Source organism: Momordica charantia (genome assembly GCF_013281855.1).
Source record: "Momordica charantia cultivar OHB3-1 chromosome 9 unlocalized genomic scaffold, Mcharantia_2.0 BLBB01000009.1, whole genome shotgun sequence".
NCBI lineage: Eukaryota > Viridiplantae > Streptophyta > Magnoliopsida > Cucurbitales > Cucurbitaceae > Momordica > Momordica charantia.
The window spans coordinates 1,275,802-1,294,103 of record NW_028275167.1 but is presented as its reverse complement, the minus strand read 5'-3'; the positions used below and the strand labels follow the sequence as shown (position 1 = coordinate 1,294,103).

Below are 18,302 nucleotides of genomic sequence, written 5' to 3'. Positions count from 1 at the left end.
TACAAAAAATATATATTTTTTATGATTTAACAATTAACATATATCTTTTTACTAATCATTGACTGTGGTTTAAAACTTATAATATCGTGTCGATTTTTATTATATAAATTATAGTATTGATATAAAAAAATATTTTTCTACACAACTATGTGTAGAATAACCAACCGTTAATCTTTATGGTAGTAATAAATGTGTTATCTAATGTTCAAACTGGCTACATTTCAACTATATCATTGGAGTTAGTTTTTTTAATACGGAATAGAAATATTCAACTCCCAAACCTCTAGTAATAAAATGCATAATATGTGTTAGCTATTCATATCCATTTTAATGCCGTAAATTTTGCATTAGGTACTTTAACAGAAAAATGAGTTGACATTTCAATATTAGTTTCAATGGTGATATGACAAAAATATTACATATATATATATATATATATTTTTTTTTTTTTATTTTAGGGTGATGTGGATTTTTTTATTTTCTTGCAACGTGCCCTCTCTTATCCCACATGCGTTGCCCGAATCCCGCGGCCCCTTATGATTTCCATTTGTGTTGTTAAATCTATAATTTTTACAGATCTGGAAGGGGAAATGCCATTTAAACCCGAGAGAGGCACCGAGTTTCTGTGGTGACATGGTATTAAATATCCTGTCACATCTAGTTAGGTCCAATTTACTCTATACTATAAAAAAATCGATAAAATATAAAAAAAAATATTAACAAAATATCTATAATATATAATTTTAATATTAATTGTTCTTTAACTTATTTTAAAATACAAAAATATTTATTACCTCTAGTCCCAAAAAAGAAAAAAAAAAAAAAAAAAACCTCCCGTCCCACTCTCTCTCTCTCTCCAGACTCGATCCCAATTGCCTGCACCTCATTCTCGAGTGGTACATTTCAGATCACATCTAGAAACATATATATTCTCAGATCGTGTAGGGGAAAGGGCAAACACTACACTCTACAACACAGCGAGTGGCACTTCCTTATTTGTCGCACCGTCCGAATACCATTCTCCTGGGCCCGCTCGAGGCAGATGCCCATCCATTATTTCCGGCCCAATGGGCTCACCCACGGAACTGTACATTTCTACACCTAAAACTCAATTCTTATACGTTTCATCAACTAAATATCTATTATATACATAACAATAATGTTTTTGTTAGAGAAATACAGTATAGATAAATAAATAATGAGTGGATTCAAATGCCCACTAATAATTCTCAACTTTAATATATGGTTGTTGTATTAAAAGAAAAAATCCAGTATAACTCAACTAATTGAGGTATTTATCTTCAATTAAAAGATGGTGAATTTAAATACTCATTCATATATGTACTAAAAAATAAATGGCTACTAGTTATTTTCTCTTTATCGAATCAAAATACTAAAGTTTATTATAATTAAATTTTTTAAAAATATTCTATGGCGATATTACTAATTAACGCAGGAGCACCGACTATGTTGGGTGGAAAATTTTTAATTTGAAGTAATACTCAAAGAAGGAAGGAAAAAGAAAGTCTAATTAGAAGAAAACGTATTGGCTGACTTTAATAAATTAAATTAATCACCGTAAGTCCACGTCTGTCGTTTTTTAACAGGGCTCCCTCTGAATGGGTCCCACATTCTGCAAACTGTGGCCCTACTTTCGCCACAACGCCAACGTACTTATTTCCTATTTTTAGACTTTTTGTATTTTATTTATATTTATAATATTTACATTATTGATGGGAGAGGATTTGAAATTCACGACAGCCCCAACGGACCGTTTCGCGGCTTTTGAGTTTTGACACTTTTTTTTCCAACACCATAAATTTCGAGGGCTTTAACAATTTCCTGATATTTGAAACGCAATAAGCTCATCATCATTTTTCTTTTTTAAAGAAAACTTACACTCTCACCCAATAATTGGTAATTTGACATTACGCATTCAAAAAAAAAAAAAAAAAGAGGAAATAATTACCACAATAAATAGTAAATTATTGGTGCCTGGCCTGGGAAATTATGAGCATTATAATTATAGGCCTAGGGAGAACGGAAAACCAGTTGCCCGCAGCCAACTCCCGCCGCCGATGAATCTGCCGGCGGTGAAAGGTTCGGCCTCCGTGGCACTTCGAATTACTTTAAATCCTTTCCACGTCACTCTCCCGGCCGTCGAAGCCCCCGGGCCGGTGTTCTGATACTCGGCGTAGAACAACGTATTGAGCGCGAAATTACCGCTCCACTCGTGCCACCCCTTGGGGTCGATGACGTCACTTATCGACGACTGCATAATCACGGTTCTAGAATATTCCTTCCATGGCCTTCCGAGAAACGTCGGGAAGTTTTTCTGAACCGACCGGAGATCTGAGGTGGCTCCGATTCGGGATTTCTGAATCACGATCCCGGTGTTCTGGTTCGGGTCGGACCGTCCCTGAGCCGTGACCATGTTCTTCTGGCCGGAGTTGGGCCGACGAGCGTGGATGTCACAGTCCTGGAAAACCGCCGCCGCGTTGCCGAAGATGAAATCGACGGTGCCGGAGACAAGGCAGTTAATGTAGAACTGACGGTTGGAATGGACGTAGAGAGTGTCTTGGTAAGCCAACATATCGCATTGGTAGAAGGCGGAGAGATCCGCTCCGACGCGGAGAGCCACCGCTTGGTGCTTCGATGGGCCCGCCGTGTTCTGGAACGTGATGTCACGCGCCAGAAATCCTTCCCCCACCGCCGCTGCCAAAAAAGAAAAAACAGCAAACAATATTTTATTTCTTTTATTTTCTGAATTAATTACCAAAACTATCACTCGGGAATCTTGGAAATTAACCAGACGACAGAGCGAAGCGTTTTTCAATTTTCACGGGCCAGAGATCATTGGTCCAGACATATTTTTGGAAAACGACATATTATTCTCTTTCACCAAAGTAAAATATTACTTACCACCTTCAAATATTTGATAATTCATCTTATTTTATTAAAGAAAATTTATTTTTGTGTTTTATATTTTCTAGTGGTCAGATATTTAGCACTACTTATTAGTGAGAGTCAAATATTTTTAATTATAAAATAGGTTTTTTCTTTTTTAGATATTATCATGAAAATAGAGTAGAAAAAAAAAAGTAAATTCGATGTTTCACAAGTCAATTCAGTACTTCAAAATTTGAGAAGGTGCACTCGAAAGGAGAGAAGATAAAGGGATTTTAGAAGTGGGTTTAAATCTTTTTGTACGGCGGTAACTTTTGCCCATGTGCGCTCCACCAGAGCACCGGATGGATAGCAGGAAAAAGAGGCGAGATAAGATAGCAACACTTTAAAAAAGATAGGAACATGATCTATTTTAATTTATTATACATTTTTTTATTAGAGACTTATTATTAGATATAAAATAAATAAATATAAATCGTAAAAGTCATAGAATTATGGGAACTCACCGACGGTTGCAGAGTTGAAAGTGGTGCTGCCGTCGACGACATTCCGGCTGCCGGTGATAATGGTGTTGCTTCGTCCATCTCCCACAAACATTATATTGGTTTTCTTCTTGGGAATTTCCACATTCTCCCTGTAGACGCCGGCTTTGATTCTAATAATGTACCTCTTCTTGCTTTTGTCCGGCGCGGCGGACACGGCTGCAGACACCGTCCGGAAGTTCCCACTGCCGTCCGCCGCCACGACCGCGTCCGGCGTGACGGAGGAGGACTGCAGAAGGCGGCGGTCTCCGGGCGAGAGCCAGTGGGGCCAGATGATGGCGGCGTCTCCGGCGTCGGCGTTCTCAATGAGGTTTCTGTTAGCTCCCATTTTGGCGTGGTAGTTGGCAATATCGGTATCGGTCATGTTCTTGATCATGGCGAGTGCATTGCTGCACATGTGCTCCACTTCCTTCTGCCCCTCTTCCAGCTTCTTCCGCAGGCTTTTATCCGCGTCGTCGTGTGAGAATCCATCCAAGCAAGTTTCCTGCAAATTCAAACAAAATTAATCATTCTGCTTGATCTTTAGCACTGCTAAATTGTATACGAGAATTCGAAATGATTTTTTTAAGTAAAAAATAGATGTCAATTATAACTGACTTATACTGATATTAATTTCATCTTTTTTTATTCTGATACTAGTTTATCCTACTTGCTGCTCATTAATCTTATTTTCACCAACCGCTACATATTCGACAAAAAAATAATTGTAAAAGTATATATTTTTTAAAATAACAATGAGTTATCAAAATTTCAATAGTAGCAAGAACATCATATATTTTGTTTTTAAAAATTGAAAAGGAAAATAGTTAAATGAACAAACCTTATTCTTATCATGAAGAATACTTCGCAATCTTCTCCCTACCATCTTTCTCATATAAGAGAGAGAAATGTAAAAATGTAAATTTTTTATAAAATTTTTTCAGGTGATGAAGACAAGATTTAGTATTTTTCATTAGACAATTAAGATAGAAATGCAAATTACATATTTGACAACTAACAAAATAAAATAAATAAAATAAAGAAGGAAAATTTTCTTTTAAAAAATAATAAATTCTCAAATATTCAATGGAAGTGTAAAGTTACTTCAAGGAGTAGCCAAAAATTTTATAGTTGCGCCTTACCATCCAAACAAAAGGGAATTTTTTTTTAGGCAATAGATAAAATATATTCTTTTTATTTTTCAAAAAGTTAAAATGCTGTAAAAAATATACAAAATTCAGGAGATTTATTTAAATTACAAATCTAATATTCATTGTTTTCAATTTGGTTCCCATGCTTCCAAAAATAGGTTAACTTAGTCTAAACTAGTTGGGATCGGCTCCAACTTGATCTCTACCAGAGTAAATTGAAAATTTTAAAACTACAGAGGATAATTATAATTTAAAATTAAGCTTAAATCATATTATAGAACCAAATTAACCTTAAATCTGCTGTAATTTTAGAGTCGAGTAACAAATTAAGGAACCTGATTGGTAATGGCGGAACTGAGCAGGGTCTTGAGGTCGTCGGCGTGCTGGTCGAGAGACTTCTTATTGGGGTACTGATGGAGGTCCACGATGGACTTGTGGAGCTCATCCAGCGTCTCGTCGATGGTCTCAAGGCAATCGTGGAGCGCAATTCTCTCGCGGTGGGTTATGTTCTTCAGCGCCGCCAATTTCTGCACTCTGAAGTAATTCTCCTCCACCGCCTTCACCGTTATGTTGATCGACAGCTCAATCACGTCCTTCTGATTCGAAACTTTCTTCATCGCTCCCTCGCTCCGGGAAATCGTCGAGAAGCACAGCTCCGGGTACAGCGTGGCGCTGCACGTGCTCTTCACAATGGCGTGGGCTTCTTCCGACTGGCGGCCGGAGTTTCTCGACTTCGTCACGCCGGCGACAATGCCCACGACGGCGCCGACCACGAGGAGAGCTGCGGACAGAGCCAGAAGCAGCGTCTTCTTGCTGTTTCTGTTTCGGGGGACGGGAGTGCTCCGGTGACCGGAATCTGAGATTTCCATTCCGGCGACGATGGGTTTCTCCATGGGAATTAGAGGAAGCTACGAGATGGGGAGAGAGCGAAAGATGTGAGCTGGTGGGAAAGAGGCGAAGGACTTAATATAGACACAAAAAATGGATGGGGACTAGGAGAAGGACTACTGTAATTATTGTCCTTTTGCGTCAATTTTTTTTTTCGATAATTGAATGTTTATTTTTTATAAATGATTTGAATTACGCAATGTTAACAACAAAACAGAAAAGGTTAAACTATCAGTTTAGTATGCATGCTATTTTAATTTGGTTCTATTAAGATGTTTATTGTATATTCAATATATCAATTAAATTTATTCAATCCATCAGAAGTTTTTGGGTTGAATGATCGTTTGTTCATCTTTAATATGGTATCAGAACGGGTGGTCATGTGTTCGAGTCCCTGCATAATCGTTTCCTCCTCATTTTATATTGAATTTCACTTGTTGGGTCTTGATGTTATTTTTCAAGCCCACAAGTGAGGGGATAGATATTCAATATATTAAATATGAGGAAAGACTTAAATATTATTCTAAATCAAATGTCATTTGATAAATGCCTAAATATATTTTTTTTAAACTGAAATTTAACCAACAAACAAATATTAAAAAATATAAAAGTGTTCAACGTGCAGTGGCATTGTTATTTATTATGCAAACGCCAATGCATGACATGGAGCGCCAATGGAAGATTTAAAAATTGGCTCATTGTTTCGTGTGATTTTCATAATTTAAACAAAAAAAAAATGAAATTTAACTACTTAAAAAAAAAACGTAGTAACAGAGAAGCAGGCATTGGCAAGCGATGGCTCTTGACAGCCTGGAAAAGGTATCATTCTTTTATTATTTTAAAAAAGTATCATTGCTTGCTTTACTTTCTATTTTTCTTATTCCTCCTCGAGCATTTATCCACGTTCTTATATACATTATTAAATAGTTTTGAAATATAATAATTTCAATAAACAATTATTCAGGATTTTTTTTTTATTATATCTCGTATTTAACTTGATTCATCCATGGAAAAAATATCACGCTATAATTCACCACTCCGTGGTGTGAAAAGATGCCGATAGAAGAAGGAATAACTTTGTTTCCTTATAAAAAACAGAAAGTGGGTGCTGATTGGTTGGTCTTTCTATATGAAAAACATTTAACTCAGATCCAAATCTTTAAGAAAATATTTAGTACCTTAGCGGTAAGGAACAATTTTGTCCTCACCACCATTAAATGTTTCACAACTAAAATAAAAAAATGTAAAAGTAAAGATTTTTTTAAAAGGTAATGAGTTGTCAATTTTTGAATGGTGGTTAGGACAATATTTGATCATTACCATTCGAGCCAAGTATTTTCTCCGATCTTATCATCGCTACCATTGAAAATTTGACAATTTATTATTATTTTTAAAAAAGTCTATATTTTTGTATTTCTCTCTTAGTGATAAGACATTTAATGATGGTGAGTACAATGTTACTTCTCACGGTTAAATAGTCGAGTATTTGACATAAATTATTATTTTTCTTAATTCGAATCTCAAACCAGCCAACCATATCAGTTATCCGTCATTATTTATTCAAGATTAAAAAAAAAGTTACGTCCGACAGAACTGCTCAGCCATTGGTATATAGACAACGGTCAAAAAAGGTTCGCAAAACGACGTTGTTTTAATATTTAATACTGAGCCTGAGGCCGCCATAAGCCTGGAAAGGCGAGACGATATTGCCAGAAATATACAAATTTACACGTTACACTATAGTTTACAACGGTCCACTGTCATTCAATAAATATTATTAAATTTAATTATGTCGCATGACAATAATATTAGTATTCTTTTTACTATTTTGTCGTCCTCCACACCTAACATGTTAGTATGTCTCGCTACCAGTTATGTTTTTGTCTTTTTCTTCTTTCTTTTTCCCATCTTGTAAAATATGATTTTCGTCAAAACATATCTCAAATGAAATACTATAAAAACGTTGTACTTGGTACTCATTTTTAGTATTTTTCATTCGGGTAAAAAATCGGGGTGTAACACGTGGTGCACCAATTTAAACTTAATGTTACTGGTTAACACATCTATCTTATATTAAGAGGTTGTAGTTCGAACTCTCATCTTTGTATGTTGTATTAAAAAATAAAACAGGTAAATAATGTTATAAATAATTTAACTAGTTAGCCTTCCGAAGGACAATTCAATTGACAAGTTCTTGAGGTCTCAAGATCATACAGACTTAGAGATCTAAGTTCAAATATTTTTATAAACCTAATACAAAAAATTCTTAGCCTCTTATAAATTTTTTTTTTTTTAAAAAAGTAACTAGTTAAAATGTTTAGTTTATGCTTTGAAATTTTATAATTATTCCATCCATGTTCATGTAGAAAAAATAAACAAATAGATATGATCTAATTGACAATTGAGTACTTGTTTTGCCATTTTAGTTCAAACATTCGAAAAAATTGAAACCATGGACGGAGTCATAAATTATTAGAGATAGACCAAACTTTTCCGTGTAAAATTTTATATAAACGGCATTCATTTATAAGAATTTAAGGGCAAATTAGTGAAAATTACAAAATTTTAATTACTTTATATAGATTTTCTAAGTTGCGAGAAACTAAGAAGGGCAATATTATCCTTCCTCTTTTGCTATGCCCTCGACGAAACCACACACGTGAATGAAATTATATGGTTAGGTAGGTTAAAAGAACATGTATAATAAATAAATAAATAAGAATATATATATATATATATATATATATATAATATTAGGTTGAGTTATGCAATTAATATGATTTTATATAAAATAAAATAAAATATGAAACGAGAAAAATACGAAATATAATTTAGTATTAATATAAGTATAGATATGTACGTCAATCTAAACATAATTCAATTGATCTAGAGTTAGACGTCCGAATTTCCATTTTACATATGATTGAATAAAAAAAAGTATAGATATATTACGTTGTAATAAAAGATTAAGTATAGACATTGAGAACTTTAGTCAATTTATTTAGTTAAATTTAATGTTATCAATTAATATGAATTTATTAGGTAGTATAAATATTTGTTCATATTTGTACTAAAGAAAAAGTTAAAATATAAAATCTATTTCTTGTTTTAGTCTATATATTTTTAAAATATTTATTTTAGTTCATGTAATTCATTTGGTCTATGTTGTTATTTGTTTTGGTTCCTATACTTTTAACTTTTATTCATTATAGTATCTATTTTTGAAAATTTTAATTTTAATTCATGTACTTTTGAAAAGTGACCATTTTAACAAATTATTTTTGTCAAAATTTCAATGCAGCATTAACAATCCATGTATTTCTTAAAATGTAAATATTATTTTATACTAAAGAGTTTATGTTAAAAATGACTAAAATGATCCATTTTTTAAGTAGATGACTGAAATGAATATTTTCAGAGTACAAAGTTTAAAATACAGTAACCACAACGAATATTTTAAAAGTACAGATAGTACAAATACGAGAATGAACAAAAATTCAAATACATAGAAGAAACTAGTATTTAAAAAATATATATATTTGTTCATATTTATTGATTCAAAATTTACTTGGAATGTCCAAGCAAACCTACCAACACCAATCTCGCCTAATTGCCTGCTTCCGTCCTTCCATTCCATCCAACCACCGCCCATCAAATAATTTCAAACAATTAATGTAACGCTGCTATTATCAAAGAGGATCCCTGAAATTGGGCTAAAATAGATTTCATTTTCAACTTTCACACCTATTTTTCAATCTTTTTTAGTGTTCTGTTGGATTATGGTATTCTCTTCAATTGCAAATCTTTTTGAAAATTCTCAATTTCTTTTAATATATATAAAAATAAATTGACTTTTTATTGATATGTTGTTCATATATGTTGGATCTAAACTCTTATGACTTTGATTTTAGTTTTACCAAGAAATACCTATACGAGTAAAAATATTGTCATCCACTTATGTACCGTAAATATTTTCTTCTGAAGTTTACATTCACGTTCTCGATATTGAAAACTATTAGCTTCATCAAAATTTCAAATTAACAAAAATAGTGCCATCCATTTCTTATAGTTTTAAAAATGGAGGGATCCATACCTTCTACTTGGCCATGAGTTTTTTTTATTATTATTATGTAAGGATAGTTAATTGTTTGAGTTTTTATTCATAGTTATCCCATTTGAGTTATATACATAAGGATTGTCTATGTGATCATCATCAATATAAGACAAAAAAATAATAATCTAAAGAGTACAATACATTATTTACTAATGAAATCATATACTCAATCTCATGGTCTATTTGTATTTTAACATTTCATTCCACATATTTGGATAAATATTAAGACATTACTCTTTGGGTACGAATCATGGCTCGCCACGTGTCATGTTCGAAGAGGCAAGTTAGATTAACTCGCACACAAAATATAAGAATTGACTCCAAAACACTTAGGTCGGCAGACAAAGTACGAACTAATACATCGAGCCGACCTATGACAAATTCCGTAACACGGTCTCTTCCGAACCCGACAACACGCCGCGTTTTTAGGGTGTGTTAGAGTTCCTGTCGGGCCCAGTTTCTATAAATAGAAACTCTTGCCTTAAATGTAACGTACGCAACCCTAGATAAACTCAGCAGATTAACTCGTACTATAACTAACTTACTCGTCGGAGTGCTAACTTTGTTTTGCAGGTTACGCGAGTGCTCTAGAAAAGTGTTGAACAGTTGGCCATAGCTCATCCAGTACCATCTGATCTACTATCCATCCAAATTCAGCGATTTCGAACTCAAACATACTCAATAATTTATTGAATGCATACTCCCACCTTTAAATGTTATAGTTATAAATAATAAGAATAAATAAATATTCTAAAAAAAACTCAAAATGTCATATAAATTTTTTATAGAGCATTTTTAACAATGCTTCAAGGCTTGAAGTACATTTAACAGTCATTCAAAACAACGATTTTTAATTGATTAGTAACATTATTTATTACAACACAAGACACTAAAGTAATTAAAAAAAAAACAGCCCCCCAAATTAACTTTTTATCCAATTGACTGAACTTTTAACACTTTAGTCTCCATTATATATTTCTAGTAATAAAACAAAAGAACCTGCTTTAATCATAATAAAAAAGTTGTGAAAAAGACAAAACTATAAATTTTTCTGTACTAAAGTTACCACAGGCTTCTCTTTATTCGTCAAATTAAATAAAATAAAGAAAAAGAAAAAGGTTTTTACTTTATCCACCAATTAAATATTGAAAATTCGTCGTTCCTGTGATTGCAAACTGTAAAGAACCACCGCTAATTACGCCATTCTGCCCTTTCCAGTTCCAGCACAACCTCGTTGGCTATCAGCAAAGGAATCATAAATGATTACGATAAAAATAATAAAACCATTATTTTGTATAAAATTTTTTTGTCTATTATTGTAAAAAAAAAAAAAACAGTCCATTTAAATATCCAGCTTTAGAACAATAAATGAGATTAAAATATTGAACCTCCAACATCTAGGAAAGGAGCAACGTGTTTTGACACTGAATTAAATAATATATTTCAACCGTAATTTAAAATGATAAACGATTATTTTTATTGATTATTTGTTCTGGATAAATAAACAAATAAAAAAATACGGACATAGCTTTAGCATTCTCGATCAAAATGTCACGAGCTCGAATCCCCACATGTTATAAAAAATTAAAATTACACTGGATAGATCGTTAATATAAAAATATGAAGGTACGGTATATTTAAAAACATTAATAATTTTTTTTTTGGGTTACCGGAACTTGTTTCTTTAATCCATTTTTTCCAATATCAGCTTTATTTTACTTTTAATAAAAATTACCTTTTATCTTAAAGGCAAATGTCAAATAATTTAAAAGGCCAAAAAACAAGAAGCATAATTTTAAATAATTGAGTACCACACGTCTCTCCCTCTTAAACCCCACCCTTAGGACCATTCTGTCTGCATTTTGAAATTCATCCTTTTTATACAATAAGACGCAAAAAAAGAGAAAATTTATATTGGAAAAAGATATTTTTGGAACAACGAATTTTGTCAAAAATAAAAATTAACATTTATGTGAAAATTCGATTGGAATAAATAAAAGAAGGAAAACGAAACAAATAAATAAAGTCCTCGGGTGGAATAATAAGAAAGAGAGAGACGAATATGCTAGAAACGCCATTTTTGGAAAATTAAAAGGTCATTAGAAAACAACAGCTCATTGAGGCCAAAATTGGAAGTTTACACAAATTACGAGGGCAAAAATGAAAATTAAAGTAACTGGGTAGAAATAGAAAGGCCCAGCAGAAAGAAAGGAACGCTAAGCCCACTAGAATTCAAAAACCCTAAGCCCGTTATCCATTTTTATTTTTATTTTTAAATTTCTTTAAATTCATTTTTACAAAATGAAGAAAAAAGGAAAATTTTCTTTAAACCCTGACTTGAGGTTTTTACGGCGAAAATTTCCCGGCGATTCACTGCGCCAATTCTCTCGCCGTCATCTTCCCGCTCCCGCTATCTGAGAACGAGCAGTTTTGGAGTAAGTTTCTCTTTCTGCAATCTGTCTCCTGTTTAGATTGCTGTACTGCTACTTTGCTGTTTCTTCCTTTTCCCAAGGTACTAGTAGAAATTTGTGTGCTGCAATTATCCGAATCAAGGATGATAATCGATTGCTATAATTAGCATTTTTTCTTTCACGCCGCTGCCCAAATTTTGCCTGGTTTCTCTTCTGAATCGATGAAGTAGTAGTATGCATTTGAAAATATACAATTAAGAGAAATAGTCTCTTTTTTGAACATGCATAAACGAATAGTAACCCTGTTGGTATTCGAAAATTGGAGTTCTCCAATTTTATTGCAATTGATGTGAATTGCCATCTCTTATACTTCTTATGCATTGATTTTTGGCCTACCATCAACAATTTAAGTTTCACGGTCGTCACCATGTATCTTGTTGTTCTTTACAGTGCTGTACGGTGAGAGATATTTTGTACATGGTGGCTAGGTGGTTATGGTTTCTGTTGGTTTGAAAGCTCTGACATCGAGGCGACATAGAACCTTTATTTCAATTGAAGACCGCTTAATGGGTGAGGATAAATTAACACATAAAAGCGGGAGAAGGAAAAATGGCATGAGTAGGAAGGCTGAGAAGGGAGGTAATGGTTTTGATGGGAACGACGCCCACAAGAACGTGTCTGGGATGACGTATGGTGGCACACTGAGCTCTTATAAAAAGTTTTCCAAGAATAAAAACACTTCCCCACGGACCACACCACAAACTTCAGTCATAAGGTTGGCCCCTTCTACAATAAACTAGTTTTACTTGGACATTCTATTAGCACCACAGTAGAATTTTTCTTCAAATTCGTGCTCTTGTTCGTTAGTCATTACTTTTTTTTTTTTGTTTATCATGAGGGAAGTTATCTTACAGGAAGCAGGTTGATCCTGAAACAACAAAATACTTCTCGGAGATTGCCAATTTATTTGAAAGCAATGAGGCTGACTTTGAAGAGCGATCAGTTATATGTGGTAATGCACTAGAGGAAGCTATGGGGAAAGAGTTTGAACTTGCCACTGATTATATCATAAGCCACACAATGCAAAGCCTTCTTGAAGGCTGCAATGTTGATCACCTTTGTAGTTTCCTCCACGGTTGTGCCAAACAGTTTCCATTTATTGCAATGGATAGATCTGGCTCACACGTAGCTGAGACAGCTATCAAGTCTTTAGCTATGCATCTAGAGGACAAAGATGTTTATCCTCTGGTTGAAGATACTTTAACTGCAATATGCAAGGTGTGAGGTTTTAGTCACTCTCATTTTTTCCTAGATTTTGAATGATTAAGGTTCACTTTGTATCATTTGGTTTTTATATGATATAGGGAGAATTTGATAATTTCTTGCCTAGTCATGAAGTTTGTTGATGGTCATAATAATTAACTAGAGTAATAATTAATGATAATATGCACACTGCCTATGTGTACACACACACACATACTATACTGCATTTGCATAATTCATGCCTTAATTATATAATTGTCTTTCAGGAAATTGTAGCCAATCCTCTGGATGTGATGTGTAACTGTTATGGTTCTCATGTTCTCCGAAGTCTTCTTCATCTTTGTAAAGGAGTAACGTCAGATTCTTCAGAGTTCCATACCAGAAAATCGTCAACAGTGGTAGCAGAGCGGTTTAATGTCAAGGTGCCTCGTTCTAGTGGAGATAGTGGGTTCCATAATGAGCGAGGCTTCCCAGAATTACTGAAGTTGCTTGTCTTTGGGATGCTGAAGGGTGCAAGAAAGGATGCCAGGATCCTTCAAGTTGATCAGTACGGCAGTTTGGTTCTTCAGGTATTGTTTTATAAAAATATACAATTATATCGTGGTTTTGTAAATTATTTTTCGTTATATTTTTAAGAATTTCAAGTTAACCAAATATCATAGGTAAAAAACTATGGTTATGTATATTAGGCCACTAGATAGTTGACTTCGATGAGTCTTCTTTCTAACTGGCATCCTACCTGGTTTTCTTTTCAGCTACACTTCAATTAATGCTGAAGTAATTGATCTTTCACTATCTGACAGACTATTCTGAAGTTGTTGGTGGGGCAAGATGACGAGCTGAGGCATATAATTCCCATCCTCCTTGGCTGTAGTGAGGAAGAGGCTGTGGGAGGAACTTTTATACAAATATCCGTTGTTCCAGATGTTGTAGATTTGATGAAAGAGACTGCATTTAGTCATTTAATGGAGGTGAGATGTACAATTCCAGATGGAGTTATTTTTTAACTTGTGAAATTCAATAATATATGATATTTTCATTATCTTTATGAAATTTGAGTTGGTGGGAATATCATTTGACCCTTCAAATTTTGGCAGTCAGGTTTTTCCTGCCTTTTGTGTCCTACCAACATTTTGTGCAGACATCTTTGTGGTCTCTAGTAGGAATTAAACTAACAGAAAATGGGACCAAATCAAACTGAACATGTCTGGTTTGATGTATGATGGTATCAAATTACTAAATCCAATCTATTTCATCATAGTTTGATTATTTATTTATGGAATTTTGAATTTTGTTGATTAGAGCGTTAAATAGACTTGAATCAATTGGAAAATATAGAAAAAAGAAGCTTGAGAACGTGCATAAGAAATGCGTACTAATAGGGTCGAGTCTCTCTCACCTTTTGCACTTGAAATATATTTGTTCTGTGCAGTGTTTTTGGTGCATTCATTAACGTTATTTTTTGTCCGTACTCGCTCATGAAAAGAGATAATATGTTCTTAGAATTAGATGTATTGGTTCTGGCATTGTGAATTTGCAGGTGATTTTGGAAGTGGCTCCAGAAGATCTATTCAATGAACTCTGCACAAAAGTTTTCAAGAATTCATTGCTAGAGCTGTCATCTGATCCCTGTGGAAACTTTGCTGTCCAAGCACTAATTTCTCACATAAAATATAAAGATCAAGTATGTATTAGCATTTTTGAACTTATTGTTATAATTTGAAAATGGCACCAATATCTTATTATAACTCCCTCCTCTCTTAGTCATTCTCATTCTCACACATTAGGGCACACACATGCATGCAAGCTGGCACACAATCTAGTGCATGTTTAACGATTTTCTGCTATTGCATTATATATAGACTAGAGATGAATGTGTCACGTCAATACTTCTTGAGGAATTGGTTTATTATGCTCATGTTTTGTCACCTAGATGGACTTGGTATGGTCAGAGATTGGAACAAAAGTTAGAGATCTTCTTGAAATGGGGAGGTCAGGAGTTGTCGCTTCTCTAATTGCTACAAGTCAGAGGCTTCAAACACATGAACTGAAGGTCTATAATTTAGTTTTTGTCGATGCTTTAAAGTTTTTACTTACCTTAAACATGATTTGAATGTTGATGGTGAACCTTATGATTTGCCGTCCATTTATCTAATTATGAATTTATGATATTTGACAGTGTAGCGAGGCTCTTGTTCGTGCTGTATGTTCAACTGATGATTCCCCGAGATGCATTGTTCCTCGAATATTATTTATTGACAGATATTTCTCTTGTGAAGATAAAGCCAAATGGGATTTTCCTAGTGGAGTTAAAATACATGTCATGGGCTCTCTAATCCTGCAGGCAGTATTTCGATATCGAAGTGTATGCATTTTTTCCTCCCAAGATATTGCAATTTATTTATCTTATTTTCAAAGGCAAATAAAACATTCATATTACAGTTCTGCTACATGACAGTCTATCCCTACAATACAGAACTGGCCATTCATTTGATGTGCTTAGGTTCATGTAGTTTGCGTTACTGTTGTTTCTCTCAGTGATTTTCTATAGTCTGTTCGTTGTCATTCTGTTGTATAAATTCTCTTTCTCCACTCTTTCAAGGCGTTGTCTTGATCAACTCTCTTTCTACAAGTATCCACTATTTTTCAAAGGGGATTTTGCTTTCCAAGGGTCCCATTACTTTGAAGAATGCAATTTGATCACTAGTTGTTTAGATCATTAGAAATGTTTAGAACTGTGGGCTTTTATTTTTTAGGAAAGGATTACATTCTTTGATGAACTTCTCCATCGTTTATACACTTTTGTGGTTCTGTTTCGGAAACTTCGTTAGGGACATATGTCATGGGAAAATAATTACCAAGGTATCTCAACCTAGTAAGGAAACAATTATCTCAATGTTGGACAAGTTGTATAGCTCGCATTTAATTTCATTAATTTGTCTGATGATGTTGAAATTTTTTACCATTAAACTGTTTACTGTATAGTTTGTACAATCTGCATCAATGGTCCTTGTTTATAGGATGGGACCACATGTTTACTTTCTGGTGGATATTGTGGTACATTACTGCTAATTGATCTTAATTATTGAAAGCATATTATTCTCGACTGTGAAACAACATGAATTGCATCAGAGTTCCTGCTTAGATGGCATGAACTTTCTTGAGCTTTCTTTTTATTTGCTTCGGTTACTTTTTCTCATGCATTACAAAATTGTTTTATTTACAAGTCTGTAGGGACCTTGATTTTTATGTTGCAGGAACTGATTCAACCTTACATTACAAGTATCACATCAATGGAAGCCGATCATGTCCTTGAAGTAGCAAAAGACTCAAGTGGAACTCGTGTTATTGAAGCTTTTTTAAATTCTGACGCCCCTGCAAAATTGAAGCGAAGATTAGTGATGAAGTATGTCTTTGAAATATTTTATAGCTTCTAATGTACAGAAAGTTTGCCTTTCTCGAGGTCCTTGATACATGCTTTCTAGATTTATGTTGTATTCCTTTTTGAATTAAGAGCTCCAGTCGGCAAATTTATTTGATTGCTGGTGCATGATCCTTAAGGTTCACATTCGTTAGAACGCGTATGATTATCTTGTTGATTGGGAATAATCAATGAAGCTTTCATTCAGTTTGTTGGATTTTTCTGTTAGTTTTTGCACTCAGTCAATGACAGCTTTTTTTATTCTTAACTGAAAGGCTACGAGGACATTTTGGAGAGCTCTCAATGCTGTCATCAAGTTCCTTTACAGTTGAGAAGTGCTTTAATTCCAGTAACATGTCACTACGGGAGGCCATAGTGTCTGAGTTGGTAGATTTACAAAGCGATCTCTCCAAAACGAAGCAAGGACCTTATCTCTTAAGGAAGTTTGATGTTGAAGGGTACACAATTTATGCTTTTCATTTTATGAACTCGATCTAGATCGGTTTCTTTTGTACACGAGTAGGGGATGCATGTTTTTTCGTGTAAGGTTATTATCAAATACTGTAGCATGTCATCAGAACTGCGTTTAATGCGTTTTACTAATCTTTTTTTCTTGTTAGGTTTGCATTCCGACCTGACCAGTGGAGGTCAAAACAAGCATCGAGGGAATCAACTTACAAAGAATTTCATGATATGTTTGGGTCTGGCAAGTCCAAATCACAGAAGACTGAGGGCTTCCTTGCTGATAGTTCGAAGCATACATCGCATCCCAAGGATGTGAAGACAATGAGGAAAGAGATTGAGCATCACACGACATCTGATGTACCTTTTCTGGCGATGTCTGGGTTCAAGGGCAAGTCAGAAAAAAGTAACCACGGTGGTAAAAAACATTCCAGAGCTTTCATGGATAATGATATCTCAGAAGGGAGAACCGAAAAATCCAAAAGGAAACGGAATAAGGATCAGTCTGAGAATGCTGCTGCTGCTAGCAAAAGGAAACGAAAAGTGTAGATAGGTATCAGAAACACTCCTTACTACCACTGCAGCAGCCGCGCAAAACCGTTGCCTGGCAGAAAGTCTTCAAAGGTAAGCTAGTCAGTGCAGTAAATTGTAGCTTAAGAATTCCACTGAGAAAGTGGGAGCTTGATGGTGTGGATGATCTAGTTTTTAGCTACAGGTTTTTTGGCGCTGTGGCATAGGCTTGCTTTCATAGGAATATAGAGGAAATGGTCTGTCTTCTCCTTTTTGGTGGTGGGGGAAGATATTTGGATGCAGCATATACAATACCTGGTGATTAGAGGTCAGTATTCAAATTTTTTCTTCAAGAAATTATTGATCTTCACGTCGGAGGACACTGTGATCTTTATCTGCCGACCACATTTAAATCACTGTCCGAGATTCTGTTGTCGGAAGACTTGGATTGTTTATGTCTTTGATTCACAAAATAAGTAACATGTTGTCTTCCCGTGTTAATTTTATTTTAAATTTATTATTGCTTAGGAAATTATGCAACTTTTTCATACGTAAACTGATGTCTCCTGACCCGATGAACACTGCTTCACAGTAAAATCTTCATTTTTCTGAGTGATTGCAAGTTTCTAGAGATCTTCTGATGCTATTTGGACT

At 34.2% G+C, this 18,302-nt stretch overlaps 2 protein-coding genes across 4 annotated transcripts; one reads left to right on the top strand and one right to left on the bottom strand.

Moving 5' to 3' along the window:
* Nucleotides 1–1,820: 1,820 nt before the first annotated feature.
* On the bottom strand, nt 1,821–5,526 carry LOC111020634 (pectinesterase). The gene is made up of 3 exons (XM_022297346.2): nt 4,915–5,526; nt 3,414–3,933; nt 1,821–2,715 (listed from the first exon to the last, which is right to left on the bottom strand). The coding sequence occupies exons 1-3, from the start codon at nt 5,470–5,472 to the stop codon at nt 2,024–2,026; spliced, it is 1,770 nt and encodes a 589-aa protein (XP_022153038.1). The 5' UTR covers nt 5,473–5,526; the 3' UTR covers nt 1,821–2,023.
* Nucleotides 5,527–11,860: 6,334 nt separating this feature from the next.
* Nucleotides 11,861–18,264, top strand: PUM23 (pumilio 23). Of its 3 annotated transcripts, none has more exons than XR_002602217.2 (12): nt 11,861–12,016; nt 12,443–12,767; nt 12,907–13,270; nt 13,522–13,824; nt 14,059–14,226; nt 14,796–14,939; nt 15,189–15,308; nt 15,435–15,620; nt 16,513–16,661; nt 16,952–17,134; nt 17,297–17,762; nt 17,854–18,264. XR_002602217.2 is itself a non-coding variant. In XM_022292212.2 (11 exons), the coding sequence occupies exons 2-11, from the start codon at nt 12,487–12,489 to the stop codon at nt 17,685–17,687; spliced, it is 2,289 nt and encodes a 762-aa protein (XP_022147904.1). In that variant the 5' UTR covers nt 11,861–12,016; nt 12,443–12,486; the 3' UTR covers nt 17,688–18,264. The 3 variants fall into 3 exon arrangements, 1 of the variants encoding a protein (XP_022147904.1); XR_015787052.1 differs by having other exon boundaries at nt 17,848–18,264; XM_022292212.2 differs by having other exon boundaries at nt 17,297–18,264.
* Nucleotides 18,265–18,302: the final 38 nt, after the last annotated feature.

Coding starts and splice junctions, on each gene's coding strand:
- LOC111020634 (XM_022297346.2), bottom strand. CDS start 5,472: ATGGAGAAACCCATCGTCGCCGGAATGGAAATCTCAGATTCCGGTCAC. Junction 3,934..4,914: donor GTTCCGCCATTACCAATCAG/GTTCCTTAATTT, acceptor TTGAATTTGCAG/GAAACTTGCTTGGATGGATT. Junction 2,716..3,413: donor TTTCAACTCTGCAACCGTCG/GTGAGTTCCCAT, acceptor CTTTTTTGGCAG/CGGCGGTGGGGGAAGGATTT.
- PUM23 (XM_022292212.2), top strand. CDS start 12,487: ATGGTTTCTGTTGGTTTGAAAGCTCTGACATCGAGGCGACATAGAACC. Junction 12,768..12,906: donor CCACAAACTTCAGTCATAAG/GTTGGCCCCTTC, acceptor GTTATCTTACAG/GAAGCAGGTTGATCCTGAAA. Junction 16,662..16,951: donor AAGCGAAGATTAGTGATGAA/GTATGTCTTTGA, acceptor CTTAACTGAAAG/GCTACGAGGACATTTTGGAG.